Source organism: Nicotiana attenuata, chromosome 6 (genome assembly GCF_001879085.1).
Source record: "Nicotiana attenuata strain UT chromosome 6, NIATTr2, whole genome shotgun sequence".
In the NCBI taxonomy this organism is placed as follows: Eukaryota; Viridiplantae; Streptophyta; class Magnoliopsida; order Solanales; family Solanaceae; genus Nicotiana; species Nicotiana attenuata.
Genome location: NC_031994.1, coordinates 96372782 through 96389222, shown reverse-complemented (window position 1 = coordinate 96389222; position 16441 = coordinate 96372782). Strand labels below are relative to the sequence as shown.

Here is a 16441-nt window from a genome sequence, read left to right as displayed (position 1 = left end):
TAACAATCCTGGCAAAACAATTACATGCACTCCATCTGTTTTGATTTATGCATTTTTTGAACACTTTTTTTGCAAATATTTTGAATTTCTAACTATGGTAACTTAAAGTACTTTTTATATAGTTTCTAAATGCGTAAATTTTATTTTAATTCTATGTCAAAATTTAAACCGAATATTATTTTATTATTCAAGTTGAACCCCGTTACTTTCGTGCTATTCTTTTTTCCGGAGTAAGTGGTATCCTAATTCTAGCTTAGGCAAAATGGTTTAAACTGATTTTCCAGCAGTTTATCAACTAGTATCTAGTGGGTATAGTAAGAAAATTTAAGATGGGGAAGTAGAAAGATATGTGTGTTTAGGTTTAGCCAGTATGAACTTACGTGCACTGGTTGCAAAAAAATTTAAAGATAGAGATGGGGCATTCCGAGAATCGAACTCGGGACCTCTCGCACCCGAAGCGAGAATCATACCACTAGACCAAATGCCCAGCTGTTTTGATGCAGTTGCTTCTGCATTCATATTTGTAACCACGCCGTATTTAACAACTAGACCCTTTCTTTTTTTTTTTTTTTTTTGTGGTTTAGTGAAAAGGAATATTCTTATAATTATTATTATTAGTATGACTGGGTAAAGAATATATAATTGATTCAATGTAAATGTATTGAGATCAAATTGTTATGGAAGAGGATCTAATCACCTAAAAAAAAAACATTCAAAATAGAGAGGGATGACCAGTTCTGAAAAATAGCCAAAGTTTTAAAACTAATTGAAATTTAGTCATTATACACAAACATTATCCCTAAACTAAATACGAAAAAACTAGTTTCTAGCGTAGCTACCTTTCCCTTGCTATGCTTTTTTTCCTCCTCGTGTTAAGATATACTCTCTCCGTTCATTTTTACTTGGCACGTTTTGACTTTTCACGCCCCTTAAGAAATAATAGTAAAGTGCGTAATTTACCATGATACACATATTTTATTGGATTTGAGAAAATAATTTGAAATGAGTAATAAATACTGTGAGTATAACAGGGAAAAAAAATTTGTCTTCTGTTCATATGCGTAAAGTGACAAGTAAAAATGAAAATCGATTTTTAGTATACAGGCCAAGTAAAAGTAAACGGAGGGAGTATCATGGCTCCCACGTCCTAGTCAAAGAAGAACGACCACCCCACCACAAACTAATAACAAGTTCTGATAATCTTTATAGCACGTGTAACGGTGACAAGTGGGCCGGTTCGTGTCCCTAAACAAGCCAAGTGGGCCGGTTCAAACGGTCCCCGTCCCAGGCCGGTCCCAAAATAAACGGGCCAAACGGTCTTTTTGTATGAACCGGCCCGGGACCGGGCCGACGAATTCATGATCCCGGGCTAAATGGGCCGGGCTCGCGGGTGAAGTGGGCCCAACGGCTAATTTTTTTTTTTTTTGAATTAAATAGAAATTAGAGACAAAAAGATGTTAAAAAAAATATTGGCGTTGTAAATTTTATTATAGAATTGTGACCTAAATTTTTTTATTCAAATTTAAAGACAAAAAAATTTTAAAGTGATATTCAAAGAACTTGTAATTTTATTATAGCATTAAAAAACATGACAATATATTTCTTAGTCTTCCTCCCCCCTATGGGATGAGCATAATAAGGTGCTAATACCACCATTGAGAAGATAAAGAAACTAATTAAGATGTGCCAAAATACAAGTTACATAATACATACTAATTTTTTCATACAAATTATATGGTATCTCTTACAAACTTCATAAATCTTTCAAGGTCCGAAGGAATTTCCGTTGGTGGTGGCGGAAAAGTAGCTTGGTCATCACCGCTTCCGGGCGAAGCAGCATCCTCCGCAAGTTCAGCTAGCATTTCTTCGTAAGCTTCGTCTTCCTCTGGTTGTGATTCAGCAAGTCCAAAATTTCTTCTTTTCGAACGGATTCAATATCTTAAAAGTACTGATTTTTCCAAGCTCTCCATTATAGACGCTCTATAATCACCGAGTTGAAATCTTGCTTGACTGAAAGCGCTCTCCGATGCCACTGTTGAAGCTTGAATAGTTATAATATCTCGGGTCATCCTTGAAAGAACCGGAAAGTATTTTTCTTTATCCTTCCAGCATTCCAAAAGATTAAAGGAGCCGTCAGGATTCACTTAATCAATTCCCTGCGACAAATAAGTTTTAAGCTCATTTAGTTATGAAAAATCACTACTACTAGAACCTTCAGAACCTAAGTGCTCGTACTCCCGCAGTTCTTGTAGATGACTGAGAATCAGAAGAAGAAGGAGTTGGATCATTTGGTCTAGTATGATTTCATGCAACTTGATAAGCATTATAAATAGTTTGAGCATTTATTTTAACTGAGGCTATTGCTTTCGGAAGTTGAGACAACTCATTTGCTTCAACTGCTAAACCATTATAAACAGTTTCACACCAAAATTGAGGACCTCCTAATTTCATACAAGGATTTAACAAAGCAGCAACACCATAGATAGGGGGAAAGGAAAAAAATATTTTTTAAATTTCCCCACCCTTTAAAAAATGAGCAAACAAATTAGCAAGTTTTGCAATATAAACTAAACAGTTAGAAATAGTAGGATAATATTGCCCAAAAATTTCATTTGTAGCAATATGAAATTTTTCTAAAAAAAATCAACAAGAATTTTAACATTAGCCCAATCCCCATTCGTAAGGTGCTCATTATCATCACTTACATGTGCATTAAATGTTGAGTTTATGGGGTTTCTATATTCATATGCAACAACCAAAGTTTCGTACATGTAATTCCATTTAGTTGGACAAGGTTTAGGAACCTTTCTTTCTCATAGGTCACAATCATCACATCTTTTAAAATATTCTCTAAGAGGTTTGAATAAAAAAGCCAGTTAAGAGCCATTTTAACCTTTTTAATTTTAATATTTAAAATTCCCATATCACCACCCACAATTAAATGATAAATATGACAAATATATCTAACATGAAAAATGTTACTAGAAGCAGGATTTAGCGTAGTGGTAAGCAAGGCTATAGCATTTGTATTACTAGTAATATTATCCATTGAAACTGACATTATTTTATAACTAATGCAAAAATATCTACAAATATCCGTAACTGTGCTAGCAATAAACTGCACTGTATGACGTGAATTAATTATTCTATAAGCAATAATACGCCTTTGCATTATCCAATCCAATGACTGGTAACAGTAAGGTAATCACAGTCGTAGCCACTTCTACCAATATCAGTTGTAATAGCAACACAATAATTTATATAAGTAAATAAATAACGCAAATATTGTTCATATTCATGTTTATATTTATAAATATCTCTCTTTATGGTTGTGCAAAGAAAACCTTTATAAATAGGATTAAAAAAATTTCTAATATAATGCACAAAGTTAGGGTCAGAAGAAAAACTATAGGGTAAGCACATAATAGTTACCATTTTTGCCAATTTATCCCAATCTTCTTTTGGATCATAATATAAAATATCACCCGTAACAGTGTTAATTCCCGATTTAAATTGATTTGAACCGGTACTAGGGTCAGCCTGACTTGGAGTAGGTACACTTTTCCCCTCAGCCAAAGCTTTCAGACGAAGATATCTGACTCTATCTTGAGGGTATTTTTTTATGTGCCTAACCAAAGTCCCCCCCCCCCCCCCCACGCGATCCAAAATATTTAAAAGCTAACTCCGTACCACAAGTTTTACACTTAGCCTTATTTACTGGAATTAGTTGAGTAAAAAATGGCCAAACAAGAGATGCTTCCGTCCGTTTGGTAGGTTGTCTAGAAAAAGTAGGGGCAGTAACAGGAGTATCAGATGGGGCATCATTTGGATTAGCAGGGTTATCACTAGTTGGGTTGACATCAGGAGCAGGACTAGTGAGTCTATCATCATCCGATTGAGTTTCATCAAAATCAATTTCCTCATCATCATTTTCATCAATAGTTGGATTAGAATAAAGAGCATTTATTAATTCATAGTCTAATTGTTCACCCGCTGCAATATTATGGCAAAATTGACTCTCAGTAAATTGTAATAAACTATTATCGCTATCAAGAATAGCAGGTGTAGGACGGATATGAGATTTGGTTCGGAGAGCCGGGGGCAAAGGAGGAGGAACAACATGACCACTAGATTCGCCACTCTTGAATTTTCCCTTATTTTTACGAAAAAGTTTTTTTAAGGAAGCCATCTTAATTAATCAAGTAATAGAAAATAAATAAAACAAACAAAACGATAATATTAAAACTTAAGAGTTGGAATGAGTTCACCGAATTGACGAACAACTTGTTGAAAATTGATTATCGTTGAAGACTTGAATACTTCAATTCACCAACTTCACAATTTTTTCACAAATTGTAACAACAAATTAAGCAATAGTAGCAAGTATAGAAGAAAATTAGAGAGAGATTGTGATATATTGATGATTTTGTAAGAAAAATGAAAGAATAAGGGGGTATTTATAGTTGAGAATAGGAAAAAAGTATAATTATAAAAAGTTTGGGGTTAAAATAAAGTTGGGGGGGGGGGGGGGGGGTTATATGACTATTTTGTAAATAGCCAACGACTATTTTTGACAGCCCAACAGTTGTTTTTTAAATTTTTCTAACAGCCAGATTTTTTTAAAATTTTTTTTACCGTTGGGACCGTTTGGCCCGCCAGGGACCGGTCCGGTCCTAGTCCCAAACGGTCCCGGTCCTAAACTATTGAACCGGCACACGAGACCGGACGAGGCCTACGAATACCGGTCCTGGCCAGTTTGGCCAGCGGTCCCGAGCTGGTTCCGGGCTCGGACCGGCCCACTTGCCACCCTTAAGCACGTGTTTGCATAGCTACACCTTCCGCTACTCATTCATCCCAACTATACAAGTTTCTCCCTATTTCCTTCGTTTATTTGGATATTCTGTTGAAATAATGCTTGAGTTTAGCACAAAAAATGCTGGATTTTGAATTGACACAATTCAAATTCACGAAAAAATGCTGGAGTTCACGCAAAAATTATTGAAATCATGAGAAAATGCTGGAGTTTAGAAAAAAATGCTGGAGTTTAGAAAAAAATGCTGAAGTTGATAAAAATTGCTAGAGTTCACACAAAAAATGCTGGAGTTAAACCCTGGATAAAAAGTCCCAAACAAGTAAAACAGTGGGTATGTAGTAGTGGGGGCATTCCGAGAATCGAACTCGGGACCTCTCGCACCCAAAGCGAGAATCATACCACTAGACCAAATGCCCTCATTGACGCTAGATGAGGAAACTGTTTTAATATCTAGTAATGTTCATTCTGACGTTCGTTGAAAGTTCAAAATATGTCATCAAATAGCAAACTGAAGAAGCAAAAGGAGAAAACGAGAGGAGAATGAACAATAATAAAATGTACTAAAGAAGATGATGACTTATGACTGATGAAGGAACCACGAGGAAATGTGGGTTAAAGCAGTCCGACTCTAGATTTTAGTTGGATTGCTTTTCTCCTAGTTCAGTCTAACAATATTGTGGCACAATACTTAAAGCACAATTTCCTTTGTTCTATTCATGTCTGCTCACTTCTATTATGCACAAGGGGCCACGATATATCATTTCATGTGCCGAGACAAAATCCTAGCATTCGAAAAATGCACAAACTTATGGGAATCAAAGTTTTGAAATTATTCTTGTTCTTTTACAATAATGTTCAAAATTCACTTATTTTTAGGGTCTAAATTAAAATTACAAAATTTTCCTTGTTCTTCCATATTAACGTTCAAGATCTCGCGAAACTCGACTAAACTGACGTTTATGGCTAGCTCGAGTCTGACCTTTGAAAATGTGATCGCACTGCTTTCTTGTTGAATGAAGTACTATAAGGGACGAAGAGAACTGGCAGAGGAATTTCCTCATCATGGTCTCTCTTTTATATTTTGCATATCAACGCTTCAGCTTCACTTTAGTAGCACTTGATTTTGTTGTCATGGAATATCTTATTAATCCTTTTCCATTTTTGTTGTAAGGCTTCTTATGGATTTCTCTTTGGTATTTAATAGTAAAGGCTGCTTCAAATTTGCACTTCCATTTATCTGGTGCAATATTGAGAAAAATCCCAGCACAAACTCAAAGATTTGGTGATGCAATACAGAATTGTCAACCCATGTAAAGGATGTAAGTAGAATAAAGCCATGTAATAAAATGTGCTTTAGTAGAAAGTAAAGTCCAAGCGGATCATCTTTGCTTATTGTCATTTGCCATATAGAAGTATAAGGGCTTCAATGCTTTTTGTAAGCTGGAAGTAAGGATTATGCAATAGGAAACTACAAAACAACAAAGCAAAATAAGCATGAGGAAACAGTGATCTTGGTATAATGAGGAAAGAAGCTCTACAATTCGAGATAACTTCCAATGATATTGTTATGTACAATTACAAATTTTGTAGGTATACCGTGAGATTAAGAGGCAAACACAGGAGACAAACTATACAACTCTCAAACTGTCAACCAAACTTTGTCAATCAAAGTCCTCTATACTCTTTTCAACGGGCAAGTATTTAGTAACAAAAGCTCAACCCAACAAAAACAAGAACATCAAGAACAACATGATCACCCTTACCACATTATTAATGGGTTCCTACCCATAACACGCAGTCTGCAGAGAACTCCACCAGCTACCAGAAACTGCTCGTCAGCCTCCTCCGGGTGAAAATGAGATACAAATTGCTACCATCAGAAAGACCTCAGTGCTAACAACATGCTGGGGATTATTCCATTCCCACGAACTTCTTTACCATATTTACAAGCTAACAATAACAAGTGAGTTAGCTGAGCAAACAAAAAAATCAAAATAGAAAATCCAGCAAAGCTCTAACTCATATATCTAGCACAACCTCTGTAAGTTCAATCAAGTCCGTATCATCTACACATTTTCAGGTAGAGTAACAATTAAAAATGGGAATAAGAAACAAGCAGTGACTAGGCATTCATGCAACACACGAGAGGATAAATCAATTGCTGCATTGAGACACAGTAAACTACATAGCTGAAATTCAATCAACTATGACAGAGTTAGCACTAAGTAGGTACCATACCCTCCTAATCAACTTAAAAGACGTCTACATCACATTTGCATTGACATGTACACACATTTAAAGAGATTTAAAAAACAAATAACTAAATGTGTGTGTTCGTGTACAGATGCATATCACTGCTTGTGCCTTACTCAAGATTACCCACTAAGGAAGATATGGTTTAGAAGCTTCCTCACACCTCACCGTGCCTGCCTTTAAAATCTCTCCCCAACATCAAACCCCCTCCGCTTCAAGAAAGGAAAGAAACACAAAAAGGGTCTCATTATAAAAAAGGAGTGAGAGTTCAAAAATCTCTCATGTGCCAAAATAAGTAGACAAGTAGAATGCCAAAATAAGTAGACAAGTATGTGATGCCTACAGCTTCTCATTTTCAACACATTACTGATTATTCAGATTGTATCTTTCAGAGCTAGGTGAAGCAATTTATTGACTATTTAAATTTAAACAGATGGTAAATGACAACAGTACATTGGCCAAGTGAGTGAGGTTGAAACAGAAACTATTTCTGTCAAGGGGAGATTATGCCTGGCGATAAGATAGTTCCCATCTCTGGTCCTTATGCTAAAGTCTATATCGGCATTGTTGAGAAAACAAACTTAAGTAGCGACATTTATTTTTAAGTTTGCAACATTTCATCTCAAGTAAAGTTGAAGGTTAACTGAAAATAATACAAAATGGTACCAACATTGTTCCAAGCAATGATTTCTAAAGATTGACCCAAAATGACTCCAAGCACAAAGGAAAAGGAAAAAAAAAAAAAGAAAGAAAGGAGAGGGGAAAATGACTTACCATCCTTGGGATGCTTCTCTCTTGTAGTGTTTTCATTGCAGCTTCTGCAAATGCTTGTGCAGCTTCGGCTTCAGCTGCAGCAGCCTCAGCCTTCCTGGCAGCCTCCGCAGCTTCGGCTATAGCTGTGTCTGCTTCTGCAACTGCTTGTGCAGCAGCAGCAGCTGCCTCTTGAGGTGACATATTCCTCATCTTTTCTAAATCTAAATCTATCTGAGATCTAGTTAGCATGTTTATGTCATCCTGATCAACCTTAGAACAGATCCTCTGACTGCTATCCAGTTGGGGAAGGGGGAGGTTTCTTCTTCTGTCGGAGAATGTCAATTTAGGTGCCACTTTATACTTCCGCTTCATCTGCAGAAGAACTATACTGCGAGTATTATGATCAACCATGACGAGAACCAGTAACGACCAATTATTCAAAAACTTGAACCAAAGTGCTAATTCTCACTGGCTTCACACTATAAGCTTAGGGCAAGATGTGCAATAACTAGAAAACATGAAGGACATAACTGAAAATCACCTTTATGAGTTTTCCAGTTGCAGTTAAATACTTCAGCTTTGCTGAGAGTAGCCTTTTAAAGTTTGGAGTTTCCCAGTAGTGGTCCTACAAAATGGGGGGGAAAGTAAGTATTTGAGAAAATAAACTGACATATCTAGCAATAAGTCATGATTTTGTTAGGAAGTGAATTTGCAGCAGTATTAACCTGTTTGGCTTATTTAAACTTCTTACATGACCTGATGACCTTCATCACCTTATTGTTAAGAAACAAATTTCCCAGAAAGTTCTGTGTTATCGTCAGGGTAGACGAACCAACTATTATCATGGGAGACCTGATTAGGAAAGCCCTTTTTGGGAATGGGGACCATCTCATAATATAGGAAATTAAGAAAATACATAAAATAATGTTAATTTAGCACAATATAGCACTATCAGGTTCATCTTACAGTTGGCCAATGTACCATTCCATATATATCAAAATGTATACATACTCTAGGACCCATCTATGTGGTATTCTGCAAGTCCACTTCAAATGCAGTTGACTCGTTAATCACATTAAGGTTTGGTTATACTGACTCCAAGAATACCTAAAAGAAAATATGCAAGAATCACCAAACACCATCCAGATTGTTAGAAATGACAAATCAGCAAAACAAGAAGCAAAACTCCAAAATCAAAGTACATACACTACAGGTCCTTCAAAATCAATAAGAAAGCCGTGAATGGTAATTAATGAAATACTTCTCCAAATTTTGCATATTTGGTTCTCCCATATGAAGCTCAATAAGAAGACAAGTACCTCTATGTACGTAGAAATGGTCGCCTGGTAGGAACCACCTGGCTCATTCAAGTTGCTTATAGCGTCCATTATAAGATTATCCAACCTATAACAATAACAAATGAGCAGGACTTAGAGAAGATTATTCCTCCAAAGTAAACATATAAATAAAATAAGAATAACATGAAATGCCACTAATGCTAGTTTATAATTGTTATACTGACTAAGTAAACAGAAAGTTGATGAACTTTTGATAAACATCCATTCTTTTTAGGCACGAGGTCTAGGGAACAATCTTCAGAACGCCGAATAACTAGCTAAACTTATGCCTGTAACCACATTTTGAGAAAGCGAAATTCTTGAAACCAAGACAATAGGGGAAAAACCAACATCTAATGATATCAATAAACACAACGAAATCCGCAAGATTACAACATGAGGGTCGTGCTGTAACAACTAAGAAGCACGAACAGGTATAACCTTAGGATAGATCTTCTTGAACCACCATGCTGCGGAGAGCCTCTAGAAGTTGTGGCTGGCCTTGCTTCAGGAATTTCCGCATCACTGTCAGCTGCCGAGGTAACAGCCGCAGAACTCTCATCCTGCATAGGGGCCTGAATCATCCTTTTGAGGGCCAACTTTGCTTTCTCTCGAGAACCCCAGCCGTTTGCCATCACAGTCATATTTCTCCACTTGTCCTATACATCATCTCAAAGATACATCATTGTGAAAAAGACTTCAGCTCAAATAAGTAGCTATAGAAAATTGAATATACTGGACAACTATCATCTGACTCTTGAAACATCTAAACTTCCTCTCCACTGAATAAAATTAATTAACAAATAAAAGAATAAAGCGAAACTCTACCTTGAGATCTACATTTGAACGCAGATACAACACTCCACTAAATTCTGGATCCTTAAGAATTGTACGCCATTTGCCTGGCCCATATTTAAGGACCCCAGCTCTAAGAGCAACTTCTTCTTCAGGAGTCCACTTCAGCTTAGGTGCACCCATCAAAGCATTAAGGAAATGAAGTTCCCAGAACAAACCTTATCAGAAAACCAATAGTGTGTGTCAAACCAAACACCCGACGAAGATAACTGGGACAACATATACGGATGATGATGGGTGCTATAAAACTGAAAAGTTACATAAACTTCTATAATAAACAATAAGTCCATAAAAAATGATTTGAAGAAACAGCAGATAAAATATATAAATTAATATTAACCTTATAAACATCATATTACGATAAGAAGTGCATTCATCGCTGAGACAAAAAAGAAAACCATAAAACAACCATAAACTACATGAATTGGTGTTGGAAAAATCGCATAGCATATTTGTTCACATCTACTAAACAGATATAAACAGATCTCCCAACTCCATGGATGAAGCTACCACCACGAGGCATAATCAGTACTATCAGGAAGAAATGCAGATGTGTGATACTATGTGCAGTATCACAGAAACAAAATCTTGGAAGACACACGGAAATACTTCTTCAAAAAATGCAAAAAGAAATCCATACAATAATTATCTATCTTCTAAAACACATTCCAAATGATTTGCGAACATTTATTTTTCAGTATTGATTACTGCATTTCTCTGAGTACTTCAATCTGATTATTTTATATTTGGATTTATCAAATCTAAAAAAAGGGCTTTAAACAACAACAATGCACAAAAAACAAAACATTCATTCATAGATAAAATCATTTAGAGCCAAAAGGAAAGGAAATTAAGTAACTAGAGAGAAAGCGTCTCAAAGTAATGCTAGAACAGCTGTTTAAGAGTATAATAAGCTTAAGATCATACATTCTTCACATTAAGAGCTACGCTATTTTCCTTAACTTTCAACATGCTAGACACAGGAAATGTGTTTGGTATGAGGGAAAATGACTTCCAAGAAAATGTTTCCATGGAAAAGTCATTTTTTAGTGTTAGGTATGACTGAAGTGATTTTCCATGGAAAACGTTTTCCATCAAAAGGAGGAAAATGACTTCCCTTACTTATGAGCGAAAATCATTTTCCTTACAACTACCTTAACTTTAACTTGGTATTACTTGCTTCAACTAACATTTAAACATTATTATTAATATCTAATACTCAAAAGTTTCATCAGAACACTCTCCAACCTATTTATATATATTAAAAAGCCAAATTTCCACTCAACAAACCAAACAACAGAAAACATTTTCCAAGAAAATATTTTCTATGGAAGATGAATTCAGTCAAACCAAACACACCCACAATTCAAGAAATCAAAAGCATCACATACGGTTTTAGAAAACATATTTTGCGTACAAATCAAACCAAGGAAAATTCAGTTGAAATTGAAAGGTGACGAGAGTTTTATGTAATCGGACCAAAATGATTCTGAGTACTTTTGTCGAGATCATAAGAAAATTGTGCAAATTTTAATTTTGCAAGCTAAATAATTTCAGAAACCAAAAACAACCAAGGCAGATTTTTCTCGTGCTTTCAAAAAAAAAAAAAAAAAAGCACACACAAATTTCTTCCCTAAAATTGCTTCCAAATGCTAAACCTAAACCAAATCCAAACGCCACCTGAACTACTAGTCACAACAGCAAATCCAAATAAATTTCAACAAAATTATAGCTCATGATAGATAATTAATCGAGTAATTCGCACAGCGTAAAGGACTGAATCCCCTATAGACATCAACCAAACTATGCAAAATCAGAAATCGAAACCCTAATTTCGTCCAATAAATGAGATTAAAATTCAATTGACGAAAAAGTACCGGAAATTGAGGGTGTAAAAGAGCAGAGGAAGATCAATAATCACCAGAAAACAGTCTGCAGGCGGAGTGGTTAGAGTCTTAATTACTTTGGAAAAAAGCTTATCTTTATGTGTATTCGTTGTGGCGTACAATTTTACGCATTAGCTGTGGTAGTAGATGTTATAGTTTTGTGTAACTGAAATATTACCAGCTATTGTAATGCCAGAACACGATTTTAAGGAAATAGGAATATTTTCTGCCGGCGAGGATTGAGATGAGATGGTGAAAAGCTCTAGGCATATCGTTACTCACAGTTCACCATGAAAGTGGAGAAGATTTGGGCGTGAGTTTCCTTGGCGACATAAGAATTACTCCTATGAGTTTACCAAAAAAAGTGAACTTTTTTAAAGTGAAGAATGGTATTTTAAGATTAGAGTTACGTTGGGAGCTGTTTTTGAATTTTTGTGTTTTTGAAGTGAAAATTTGGAAAATTGTTATAAATAGAATTTTATTTATAGTGAATGTCTATATTTATTTATTATTTGGTGGCTAAGTCACCCTTTCCCTATAAATAGAGGGTTCTATTCCATTATAATTCATCCCAAATCAATAAGAATTCTCTCCCTCTACTTTTCTCTGCAATATTCTTCTTCTTTTATTGTTTTATAACACGTTATCAGCACGAGACTCTAACCAATTGAGTAGAAGCTTTGGGATTGAGCATAATCATTGTCAATTGTTCCATGAACTTCCTTCATGATTAAATTCTGGATTTAAGGTAAGTATTTTACCGTATTTTTCTCTTATATTCTATACTTTGATTTTAAATACAAGCAAAGAAAATAAATTTTGATTATAACTTTATTGGAGTTAGTAAGGAACTATAACCACTCAAAGTGGTAAAATTCTTATGTCTTGCCATGATCAAAGTCATGTATGATCGTGAGCACAAGAAGTGAAAACCAGTCCCATTGAATTTGCTCCATTCTCATTCCCTTAAGAGAATGTGATAGCAGTATGTGATAAGTCTGAAAGAAGACAAAATTATTACTATGAATGTATCAATGGATGTGGACGTGGCAATTGACGAAATTATAATCGTCATCATTGTGGTACTGAGAACAATAAGGATTCTCTAAATAATTCTTCACTTTGTGAAAGTATTATTTGTCATCGATTTGACATGAGATTTTATAAAGCACATATAGATGATTGTGGTCCATTCATGATGTGAATTTGACAACATCTGGTTTACAAATACATATTCATTCTTGGAAGAATATGAACGTGCTAGTGGTAGTGAATATACCACACTCATCTCTAGAAGGAGGTTTGAGATGATATAAGAAAATAATGTCATTATTATGGCATGAATGGTCATTGGTCACGTACCTATTGTACGCCAAAATATTTTGGTAATGTGATTATTAAATAATAACATTAATGCAAGAAACATATCTTGTATATAATTTTGACCATAACTATAATGGTATAACTTTCTCTTTAAAAGAGATATTCACCATATTGATGTTGATGAATATGAGGTAGTACAAAATTAATTGAGAGCTCAAGAAGAGCCAATTATTACTATTTTGGAGAAACACAATTGATTACCAATAAGGTATTGTGTTGTAGTAAGTCTCAAAGAAACTTATTTAGTTTCCAAAGTATACGCGAAAGCGGTTGATTATATTGAGACTATAAATAAAGGAAAGATTTAATATCTTCTATTACTACAACTTGTAGCGGGGTAATATGTATGTGAAAAGCTACCCGCTTTATTCTCCAATTTGTACTACATAAATAAAAGAATACCACAATAAAGTGGATATTTATCGATATAAAAACCCATATCATAATAAACTTGAAGTTTATTGATAATTATTGCACACGTCATGGTGTAAATCTGAAGTTTATCAATATTGATAATTTATCAGTTGGCATAATTGGTTTAGCCATATCAATTTAAGTATAATGTGCAAAAATAATAGAGAATTCACATGGGTAAATATTAAAGAACGAGAAAGTTCTTTATGAATTCTCTTATGTTGCATGTTCTCATTAATCAATAGACCAATTAAAATTGGGATTGAATCCCATGAATGCTGGCAATATCAAAGGTGAATATGGGCCCATTCACCTGCCATGTATACCACATAAGATGCATCTATGAGATGGTTACATGTGCGATTATAATTAACCCGCAACATGGTGTTTGCGAGGTAACTTGCTCAATAATTTGATTTAGAGCATAATTTCCAGATCTTTTACTCAAGAAAGTTTATCTTGATAAGTTGGTTTACATCACAGTTGGTTTAGCAAAATAATTTATTAAGTGTTTCTACTTAATAGCTAAACAATTGCTTATGAGAACAAAGTTATCTATATCAGTTTGATATATGTTATATACGAAAGTATATTACATTCTCCCCTCACAAGTGGTTTCAGGGTCAGGAACCAAATAATTCTATCTCATTATTATTGATGTGCGATGTATATTTTGATTAACACCATAACGCACAAAGGTGGATTCTCAAAGTTGAGGTAACAAGTTAGTTTTTCTAACATGAGGGGGAGACATGATAAACAGTTGAGAAAAAGTTACATGGAATGAATTATCATTTATACATCTAGATCCTCGAATAAAATAATATGAACTTGAAGTTCATAAAAGGATAATTCATCTGCAATATATTGCAAAGCATGCAAGACGCATTTGCTGACCCAAAGAAAGTAACTATATTCTCATTGCAAATGCTCATATTAAGTCCTAGAACGACAAAGTCTATAGTACGCTTAAAGCATATAGACAAATCGGTTTCAAATAAACTTCTTGATAAAGAAGATGAGCAAATGATCATAATAAAGGAGGCAAGTGATCTAGAAGATCACATGACATAACACGTCATAAAATCTCAAGAGAGATTCAGGTACCTGAAAATATGAATGAAGATATCTCTATGTTATGTCTTTATGAAAAAAATATTGAAACTGATATAAAATGTTTGTCGACGACATCTATGATAGCGCTAAATATATATATGAGGATCTTAAGTCTGAAGAAATAATTCAAATAGAATTGGTTTCATATGAAAGCCATGTAGTTTTGAACATGTAGTTCAAACACTTGAACGTATAAGTCAATGGTATGTGCAATCAGTTTTCGATATCTTATATGTCTAGCATGACATGAAAACTTGATATGCATCTAAAGTCTATTATATGGCTTATATAACTTAACAATCCCCGAAGGATTTAAATTGCTTAAAGCATATAGAATTCATGGTCATGAAGTACTACATCCTCAATGCAATTTGTGCACAAATATATCTTGCTATAACTATATACATGATAATATGATAGCAAGAGCTTTCACCTCTATGTGAAGATATTGAACTGTCGATTCCAACAAGATCATATGAAGACAATCCATCTCTATCAAGAATATGATTTCAAGGTGCAATATATTCATTCAAGTTAATATGGCTGATTTGTTTATCAAATATCTACCAAAGATCTTTTGAAGATGGTGCACAAGATTGGAATGCAAATGTTTAAGGATGTGAAATGATGCTCTCATGAGGGGGAGTTAATACGCGTTGTACTCTTTTTCCCTTACAAGGTTTTGTTCCACTGGGTTTTCCTTGCAAGTTTTTTAACGAGGCAACAAAAAGGCGTATTACTAGATATGTGTACTCTTTTTCCTTCTCTAGAATTTTTTTCCCACTGGGTTTTATTTTAGTTAAGGTTTTAACGAGGCACATTATCTGTTGAATAGACATTCAAGGGGGAGTGTTATAAATAGAATTTTATTTATGGTGAATGTCTATATTTAGAGAGATTCTAGGGTTTATTACTTGGTGGCTAAGTCACCCTTTCCCTATAAATAGAGGGTTCTATTCCATTGTAATTCATCCCAAATCAATAAGAATTCTCTCCCTCTACTTTTCTCTGCAATACTCTTCTTCTTCTTTTATTGTTTTATAACAAAAATAGATTTTTGGAGTTTTTTAAATTTTTAAAAAGTTCTGAAACTTAGCTAGCGTTTGGTCATAGATCCCAAATTAATTTTGAAAAATTTGATTTGGGTGAAGTTTGGTTTGAAGATGAAAATGTGTTTGGACATACGTTTTCAAAATATATTTTCCAACTTTATTTTGGAAAAATATGTATATAATTCCCAAATTTTGAGATTGTGGCCCAAAATAAGCTCAATAGATGATTTTGGGATTTGGGATTTGGAATTTGGCCAAAATATATGGCCAAACATGAGTTTTGAAAATAAATTCCAAATTTATTTTGGAAAAACTCATCGACAAACGGGGCCTTAATTTTTAGTGAAATTTAAAATTTTCATGGCCAAATATTTATGTCGAAAAAAATAAAAAAGAAATTCAGAAAAAGTAAAAATAAAAAAAAATTATGGCCAGACGGGCCCTTAATCTTTTATATTTGTGGATTGGACAAGCGTCTCAGCCAAAAACTGCTCTAGTTAGGAGTGTCATGGTTCGGTTTGGATCCATTTTTCCCTAATAAAAAACCAAACCAAGCACGTCGGTTTTTCAAATATTAGA

At 34.5% G+C, this 16441-nt stretch overlaps 1 protein-coding gene and 2 non-coding genes across 6 annotated transcripts; all 3 read right to left on the bottom strand.

Moving 5' to 3' along the window:
* Nucleotides 416-487, bottom strand: TRNAP-CGG. Its single transcript has one exon. It is a non-coding gene; the product is annotated as a tRNA-Pro (tRNA).
* Nucleotides 5158-5229, bottom strand: TRNAP-UGG. Its single transcript has one exon. It is a non-coding gene; the product is annotated as a tRNA-Pro (tRNA).
* Nucleotides 6303-12276, bottom strand: LOC109227532 (telomere repeat-binding factor 1-like). 4 transcript variants are annotated; one of them, XM_019392731.1, is made up of 7 exons: nt 12180-12276; nt 9985-10169; nt 9598-9815; nt 9139-9223; nt 8361-8444; nt 7841-8191; nt 6303-6763 (listed from the first exon to the last, which is right to left on the bottom strand). In XM_019392731.1, the coding sequence occupies exons 1-7, from the start codon at nt 12187-12189 to the stop codon at nt 6725-6727; spliced, it is 972 nt and encodes a 323-aa protein (XP_019248276.1). In that variant the 5' UTR covers nt 12190-12276; the 3' UTR covers nt 6303-6724. The 4 variants fall into 4 exon arrangements, with proteins under 4 accessions (XP_019248276.1, XP_019248277.1, XP_019248278.1 ...); XM_019392732.1 differs by having other exon boundaries at nt 11889-12275; XM_019392733.1 differs by having other exon boundaries at nt 11933-12275.